Below are 8,973 nucleotides of genomic sequence, written 5' to 3'. Positions count from 1 at the left end.
GTCACTGTGAGCAGACGTAACAGAAGTCTGTAGAGGTCTAAAGGTCCCGATGCTGCTGGGAACTATTTGAGTTTCTGTATGATGCTGCAAGTTTCTGCTTTTCGAACTTCTTTTTCTTCTTAACCAGAAAAATGTGCATATATGTGCACATGCAGCTAAATTCAGAAGCTAAATTATGCCAAAATTTGGGCTGTCTGGGTAGCTGAATCCGCTCCTATCCTGGGGGTATAGTCTGACGTTGTTACATTTTGGTTTTGTTAGTGCTTTTATTTTCCCTAAGTAGCCAACAGAGCTCATCCAGAAATAACAGCAAGCTGGGTATAGTAGAAAGGAAAGTGTGTGTGTGTGCACGCGCAGATCTTACTCACTCATAACAATACTGGAAGCTGTACAATGGATGACATACGAGATTCAGGAGCAGAAAGCGGGGGAGGTTGAGTACGAGAACAATATTCTCCCCTTTGCCACGCTGTTTTTGTTTCTTGTTGGGCAAATCACTTAAAAGAAAATCCTGTTTGCTAAACACCACGTAGTCTGATTTTGGACTTTTCCTCACTTCTGACGCTTGTTTTGTGTACACTAGTTATTTCTGTGCAGCTCCTTTCCCCGAGCTTTGCACGCACGCACGCTAAACGCCGGCCGTTCTGAGCTCCTTTCAGGAGGTACGGGCTGGGCCTTGCGCGGCTGAGCGGGCGTCGTCCGGCGGGGCAGCTGCCGTGCGGTGCCCCTCGGCCGGCTGGCGGTCGGCGCAGCGAGGGCGATGCGGCGGGAGCGGGAGGGCGAATCCTCCCTTCCCGTGTCCCACCGGCCATTGTTCGGCTTATCGCCCCGATCTCGCCGCTCCGCTCCCCGCCGCCGGGCCGCGCTGCACGCCCCCTGCGCCGCCCCCCGCGCCCTGGCCACGCACCGGGGGCGCGCCCGCCCGCCGCCGGCACCGCACCGCTCCCCAGGGCTCGCCGCGCTCCCGCGGAGGGGGTCGGGTCCCCGGGCACCGCCCCCGGGCGGGGCACGCGCGGAGCCCCGCCCCGCGGCGCGCGGCCGGCCAACGGCGGGTCGCGGGCGTGAGGGGGCGGTGCCGGGAGCGGCGGCGACCCCGTGGGCGGCGGCGCGGGCCGCGCTGTGGGGAGGGCGCTCCATGGGCAGCGGGGCGGGAGTGCGCAGGGCCCGCGGCGGCCCGGCTGCTGCCTGCGCTCGGCCGCCGCTCTCCGGTAAGGGCCGCCGCCGGGGGAGGTGGGCCGTGCCGTGCCGTGCCGTGCCGTGCCGTGCCGTGCCGTGCCGTGCCGTGCCGTGCCGTGCCGTGCCGTGCCGTGCCGTGAGGGTGGGGGGCGTCGCCTGTTGCCGCCGGGAGGAGCCGCGGGCGAGCGCGGGGCAGGGTGGCGGCGGGTAGCCGCGGGACCGAGGGCGGCTGGAGGGGCCCGGCGCCCCTCTTCCGCTCCCGTCGGGTCCCCGGTGCGGGTCTCGCCCCTCTGAGCCCGCCTCCCCGCCCGGCGGTTCCCCGGGGCGGTACCGGGCGGGGGCCGAGGGCCCACCTCCGCCCTGCCCCGCATCTCACGCGGGCTCCCGGCGGCGCCCCCGCGGCCTCTGCCCGCTACCTGCCGCGCCGCCGCTCCCCCCGCGGCCGGGCGGCTGCGAGGAAATCCCTGGCCGCGGAGGACGTGCGGTCTGGCAGTGGCGGGCCGCCAGGAATGCGCGGTGGGAGCAGGGCGGAGCGCCGACCCCCGCCCGGGGCACGGGGAGCGGCCCTGCCCTCGGCCAGGGGGCTGGCAGCCGCCGGCCGACGTGGCCCCTTCGGGAGCGTCTTCTCTTTTTTTTGCCTTTTCCTTTTTTTTTTTTTTCCCCTCTCCCTACTGGGGAAATTGTGCTGGGAGAGCAAATTTCTGAAATATCTGGCGCTTTTATTTCTTTCCTTTTTCCGTCGGGACTGGCAATGGCTCGCTCTTAACCAGAGGAGTCTGGAGGCATTTATAGAAAAGCTGGTGGATGCTTTTCGTTTTCAAAGCCAGAGTCTCCTGAAGAAATATGAAACACTTCTCAGTAATGAAAGGCATGTGTTCTGTGAGGGAAGCTTTTTCCCATCTGCCTTGTAATGCAGGAGGAGCAGACGTAAGGGCTAATATTTACGAGGAAAAGGTGACTTGTACTCAACTGTTCGGTTTTGGTTCTGCTGCTACCTTACAGCAAAAGTCTCTCTCAAGTTTTTCCCACTCAGAAACACTTTGTCATTGCTTTTAAAGTGGTGGCGTTATTGTACTACTTGTTGCTCGTCTGAATAAAAAAAAATGCAACATATCTCTAAAACAACACAGATTTAAAAGCGTGGACTTGCTACGGGAACAGGTCTAACGCATCATGCTACTTAAAGTTGACTCTGAAGCTGGCCAGACTTAAAAGAAGCATGTCTTTTAAATAATATGAAAATCTGTCTCGGTATAAATAGATATCACACTCGTTAAAAGGAGAGAAGGTTATGTGGCTTTTTCTTCTGTAATTGCAAGGCGGAATTACAAAGTAGCTTTGTAGCCATGAGAATTATATGTGGGAACAGAAGAAACTTGCTTAAACATTATGTTTAATGTAAACCTCACTTCAATCTACTTGAGGTGTTTGGAATTGCTTAATTATCTGCATTATTTGTATAGTCTTATGTGTACTCTTATAGGTACTGACTTTAAACAGTAAACAGAAATTACAGCAGTTAATTTGTGTTAAAATCTGAAGTTTTCTTCCCCTTCCCCCCAGCGCACGCTCCCTGGAAGGCCTGCTAGATTAATTACAAAAACAACTGCTTTGACCACGTTTCCTCTGATATTTTTAAATTGCAAAGAGAAATAAAGCAGAAATAATGGAAAAATAATTGAAGTGCATTAGAATAATGCCTGTTGAAATACATAGTGGGAGTGTTCAAAATGTTAAAGGTGCTACCTCTTCAGTTGGTCTAACCAAATACAAACATACGCAGGATAACCCGTTTCAACCTGCATTTTAAAATTGTAACAACTTCTATTTTTAGCTAAAAATAGTTGAATTTGAGATTTTGCTGCAGATATGTTTGTAACCTATGTTAACTTTTTAGCTGTTGTGTTCCAGTTTGGTTGTTTTTTTCCCTGTAGTGTTTACTATATAGTGTAAACATTGAGAATTTCTCCTGGTGTTAAGAGAATAATAGCGGGCATTGTGCGAGCTGCTGGAACCATACCTGACTCGGCCACCTGGAGTTGGCCGCTTTGAAATGAACCACTTAACCTGACATTGGGAAATTTGCAGTAGCATTCTGTTTTTCCTAAACAAAATGAATGCATGTAGTTGCTTAGTTATACCAATGTAATCTCCCCCAAATTTGTGCATTTTTATGGTGGAACTTTTAAGGTGTACTAAAGCAGAGCAACACCCTTCAAGATAACTGCACTGAGATTTGCAGATAAACTTTAATACTAAAATATTTTTAAATCTCTTCACTTTTCTATGTCTTTCCTTTGATTGCTTTTCATATTAAAAGATAGCATGCTGAAAAGCCCGCATAACTTCTTTCAGGATGTTTTCCTTTTTGAGATGAACTGTGATAGGCCATGGTTTCTTGGTTGGCACAATCTACACAAAGCAAATTCATCCTATCAGATCAATGCTGTCTATGATCTTAAGAGACAGGATGCTGAATACATCTTGGTGGTAGATGCAAGCGGGGATGTTGCTCATGGTCTATATCACATCAAGTGTTTTTGCAATTGTATTCAGTTGTAGTAACATTTCATGGTAAAGAGCAGGTCTCAGGGTAGATGTAAAGAACTTGATTCTTAAGGTTTCCAGAATAAATTTTCAGGGAAGAAACTTCTCACTAAATAAGTATGCATCATAATTAGCTTTGGAAATAATTTCTGCACACCATTGATTTTTATGCAACACTGTATATCTGCTGTACGAATTAAAGTAACTTCAAACAGTCAAAAACCTTTATAATACTTCAGTTAAGCATTGCAATGTAAAACAGTATCGTCTTGAAAGAAGTTTTGGATCTCGTCAATACAAAAATACTACTTTACATATTTCTATACTAATCAGCATTTTTCCTTCTCCTCCACCTCCTTCTCCCCCAATTTTTAAGGGTTTCATCTTTGGCTTGTCAAATGGACATTAAGCAACACTGAGTGTTAACTGCGAGAGCTCTATAAGCACAGCGGCTGCTGGGATGTTGCGACAGAACGGTGGAAGTAACAAGCGTGGTTTGGGATTAGCCCGACTGTCTACCTCCAACTTCTTCACCATCTCTAATTCAGGAAATTGGGGAATGGGGCGCAGCACCAAGAGCAGCTCTCTGAGCAGCATTAGCTCCAACTCTGACTGCTATGATAATCCTGTTGTGGATCCAGAATATATCATGCAACTGGTGAACGATGTCAGAAAATTTGCAGATGTGCTACTCTATTTGAAGGAAGCCATTCTTTCAGAAGGTGTGTCAGTTCTTCTTTCTTAATTCTTAGATTTTTCTGAAACTCTCACAACTCTGTTAATATATTTTTAACTAGTCTTTACTGTGGTTATTCCCCCTTGCCCTTTACCTTCCCCCTTTATCCTCCCTTCCTCCACCCTCCCCTCCCCCAGCATGATGATTACGGGAAATGGTGGTGGTTAGTTTGGGTTCTGTATTTCCTCATCAGAACACTGTGCAATCTGTTTCATAATCATAACAAGGGAAAATAGGTTTTTAGCAGGCCATCTAGGCTCATGATAAAAGTTAGCAAGGCCATCAACTGATTAGTTTTTAGCCACCTGAATGTTTTTTGTAATTCCAAAGAATTCTGTTAATATTTGGGCGATGTCTCAGTTTTCTAGGAAGTTTTGGTTTGGTTTTTGAAAGTCTTATAAGCTAGTAGTTTGGGTTGTAAGGTAGAATGTAACTCTGCACTTTCTTCCTCTACAAGATAAGTAGTTACCATCTTCTGCCAGCAGGTGGAAACTGCAAATGTTCTTGCTTATGAGGAGTGTGCATTATTGTGTGTTCTTATTCCTTTAGGGAAATGGTATTAGTCCATTTTTGGTCATCAGCAGGAAAGCTTTTATCTAACTTCTACAGCAATGCTATCATGTTAAGAGCTGAAATGACATCCAGGGCAGTTTTGCGTAAGATGTCCTGAGTGCTGAGCGTTTGCAGTCAGCTCTGTGACTCACTTGAAAGTGAGTCTGCACACAGCTGAAATAGCTCTGCCAAAAGGTGTGAGCAAATCTTAACAGAGCAGTAATGTGAGACTAGTGATCACTTCATGTCAACAGTGGTTTTGCTGAGCACACGGGATGAGCAGAGTTATTTGTGAGATGGGGTGTTTGGTGCCTGCTGACACCAAAATGGGCATCCTGTAGGAAAGGACTATTCAAATACTGAAGTGTTCCAGTTGCCACACAGCAGTTGTTAATTAATGTTCGGTTTAAATTTCAGACTCAGAAGATCCAAAAAACTAACATGGAAGACAGGAGTTGTCTTCTTGTTTTATACTACATTGTGGAACTAATTTGTGAAACAGTGTTGTCCATTTAAAGGAGATGTTTCTTTTCCACAGTTGGGAGTGTTCTTTTTGACCTCTGTCCACAAAATCTCATAATACAGTGAGTTCTGTAATATTGGGCTTGCTTACTGCTGGCTGGAGACAACCTCCCAGAAGCTGCGTAGTTTAGATTGCATTTCTCCATCTTATTTATCTTTGGAAATGTTTACAGTTGTCTGTCCAAAAATTGACAAAAACTTACTAAGGTGATTGAACAGACTTCTTACACATAAAATTCTGGTTCGTAATACTTGCAGCTTACCACCATCCTGAAATTAGTTACATTAATTATTCCAAGGTGGAATCAATTGCAGGGATAGGAAACTAATTTCTTGCTTTTTGGACAGCATTAATCTGTTGACTTGATGTAGATTTTGTTGAATAGTAAAACTTTGCTCTAAAGCTTATGAAATAAGAACTAAAAATAAATTCTGCTGCTAGCTACGGAAGAAACATTATTTTGATGTGTATATGCTGCGTGCATCTTCAAGCGGTTCAGAAGTGGCAAATACAAGTGGTGCAACAGGGTTGCATCAGTGAGCTCTTGTATTTGCCTGGCAAGTGTTTCTAGAGTCTGCTGTAGGTCTTTTGACTTCTAACTACTATTCCCTCAGCTTCTGCATCTACTGTTAGTCATAGTATTGCCACTTTGGCAGATTTGTCTAAAAACTCCTTTCTAATGTACGGTAACTTCACTCTTGACTACGTGGCTCCCTGTTTGCCAGGGCTGGCCGTTCCACTGCTGGGGTCTGCATCAGTAGGTAGACTGATTCCAGTGGGTGCATGCCTTGAATTTTGTACTGACTGATGGTTGTATTCCCTGCTTGTGTTATCTGCGCTGCCTCAGAAGAGCCTAGCAGTTATTCACTCATGGTTCACTTAAGATTCTCCTGATGTAGTGATGCTATCTTGGGTGAAAAATCTAAGCTATTTTGGATTATAACATGTATTCGTGCCTGAACTAGATTGTAAGTGTCTTTGGATTATAGACTTGTACTGTCTTTTGTACAGTACCAATGCAAGTTGATATACAACATGAAGAATTAGATCTCTTTTAAGGGGAGAATGTTATATAACTGAAACTTTCTGTAGATTTCAAGGCTATTTCCCTTTGCATTACTTACGCTAATATAATGTAATTTCTTACAGTAGTCTCATTGTCATAATGCTGAATAAATTTTGGATATTACTTGTCAGCAAAGATAAACCCAGCATTGTAACTTACTTTGATTATTTTCAGACTCTCACCCAGCAATGTTTGTTGTATAAACTGAAATCTAAAAAACTTGGAATCTCCTTGCTGGCACCAAGTAGAAAACTTGTTTCTTAATGATACTTCAGATAAAAAACCAAAACACCTCCATCCCACCCCCGCAAAAACAACCCTCACCCCAAACCCACAAACAAAAACCCCTCTGAATATAACTATGGAGCTGAACAGTTTGTCAGCTGTTTGGACATGAGTGAGCTGCAGTTGCCTCTTGTGTTGAGTGAAATAACATATGTTCTATGGTACTTCAGTTCTTCCTATCTTTTTAAAAATTCCCTTTTGAATCTAGGCATTGTATTCACTGGATGTAACCATCTGTTATTAGCGATCCAACTTGAGGCGTGGCATCAAGATACTTTACCAATGTCTTCATTAAAGCAGCGATCTGGGCATTTTTTGAACGTAGGTCAACGGATCGAGTGCTGTTTCACAATAAATTTTTTATTTCATTCTACTTGATGACAGGCTGAACCTGTAGCGGTTAAACTGCACAAACAGTTAGTGCATCAGTCTCTTGGTTCAGTCTTCAGTTAAACTTCCAGATGAGTGAGATTGTGTCATATGGCTGATATTAGTAAGGATAGTTATATTGTTGTCACATCTTTGTGTTTGAACTGAAAGGTCATCTTCATTTGTAGTATTAGTACTTTATGAGATCAGAGGTAATTGAAATATATTGAGGAGACTCAAAATAAGTCAATCTTCTTTCCTTTCTAATAAGAAGAAAATGAAAACAGTTCCTCAGAAATCCCTACCTGGAAGGCCAAACTTGAGAGTGTATGTTGAATTAATACCTAGAAGACTCAGATCATTACCTGCAATCTGTTCTAGTCTTAAGACTGTTCATTTGAGTTTTCAGTTTTATTGATGTCATTCTGTATTCTTGATGTACCCCAGGTTTAGTTCTTGTTCAGTTTTAATGTACATCCGAAGTACAAACTATTAAGACACAATGGCTTGAAAACTGGTGAGTTTTCTCTTTGTGTTTTGAGTTCCAATAGTAACTTTTCAGATATCGGTTGAGAGTGTGAGAACCCTAATTGTTGCCTTCAGCTTGCATCCCTCTTTGACAAGATAGGACATACTACAGTGAAGTACAATCTAAAGGCTGGAGCTATCTGTGATCTTCAGAGATAGTGGCACTCAGGAAGAGAAGTAACTTTCCATGGTAGAGAATGTTTTAGGAACTGAGAAGTTGTTTGCCTCCCACAGAGACCTGCTGAGGTCTTAACAACCTGACCACAGTATTGAAAATACTTCAGAATTTGAAGTGCGTGAGGTATACTTAAGCAAAATCCTGTGACTTGAAGAGGGTTAATTCTTGTCCCAAAGCATGAGTTTAATGCATCTGCAAGTAAGTGCTGTTGAATTTTCAGGCTGAGTGGCTTCTACATGCGTAATATGCTCTTTTGGAGAAGAGATATGGAGTAACTGCTATGTACTATCCAATCTTTTCAAAATATAAGGATGCCTCTACCTCATAGATGATGTATAGAAAGCACGTAAGCCACTTTTTGGGACAAAACATGCAGGACTTACCTCTTACAAATTTCTATTAGAGAATTTATCGGTTCAAAAATAGTATTGCTTATTGCATAGATATACAAAACTGAGAATGTGTTGAAGAACAGGTATTTATATATGAGATTGACACTACGGTCTGTGCTGTTACTGCATATCATAAATTCCACTGTTGCTTTAAGCAAATGATGCCACTGTGTGGTCTTTGCTCAAATGAGATTCATTTACTCAAGTTTAAAAGGACCACACAAAAGAATGTTTAGGACACAGTAAAATATCTTCTAATTAGGAACTCAGACTAAGTGTTTCACTTTTAAACAGTAAACACTAGCTTTTACTTGTATCACATCAGAGATGGAGGAAACATTCCTGTTTCCCTAGTCTGAAGATAGTTAGCTACAAGTTTTGTGATATCTGCTTTTTTTTTTTGTTTAAGGAATGTAATGTATGCTTCATACTGTAAGGTCTGCCCTTGGGACTGTGAGAAATACTGTGTTTCATTACGAATAGCTGTAAGGGTAAAATTTGCATGTGGTTTAAAAGTGCAGGAGTAATTATAATTTAATATAGAATCTTCTTGACTGTACTTCAGAATATATTTAGGACTTATTCCTTGCTTTATCACAAACTTTGAAGTAATCTTCAAAG

General features: G+C 43.9%; 1 protein-coding gene across 5 annotated transcripts in view; it reads left to right on the top strand.

Annotated features, from left to right (window-relative positions):
• Nucleotides 1–1,093: 1,093 nt before the first annotated feature.
• The window catches only part of ARHGAP29 (Rho GTPase activating protein 29), a 54,344-nt gene continuing 46,464 nt past the window's right edge, over nt 1,094–8,973 (top strand). For 4 of the 5 annotated variants that reach the window (XM_072867575.1, XM_072867576.1, XM_072867577.1 and 1 more), the window contains exons 1-2: nt 1,094–1,208; nt 4,100–4,445. In XM_072867575.1, the coding sequence (XP_072723676.1) occupies nt 4,184–4,445 (262 nt within the window). In that variant the 5' untranslated portion in view covers nt 1,094–1,208; nt 4,100–4,183. The remainder of the gene's footprint in view (nt 1,209–4,099; nt 4,446–8,973) is intronic. The other variant, XM_072867578.1, reaches the window with a different exon arrangement.

This window comes from Ciconia boyciana, chromosome 7 (genome assembly GCF_034638445.1).
Source record: "Ciconia boyciana chromosome 7, ASM3463844v1, whole genome shotgun sequence".
NCBI lineage: Eukaryota > Metazoa > Chordata > Aves > Ciconiiformes > Ciconiidae > Ciconia > Ciconia boyciana.
Note: the sequence above shows the minus strand (reverse complement) of the source record. Positions and strands in the feature narration are given on the sequence as shown.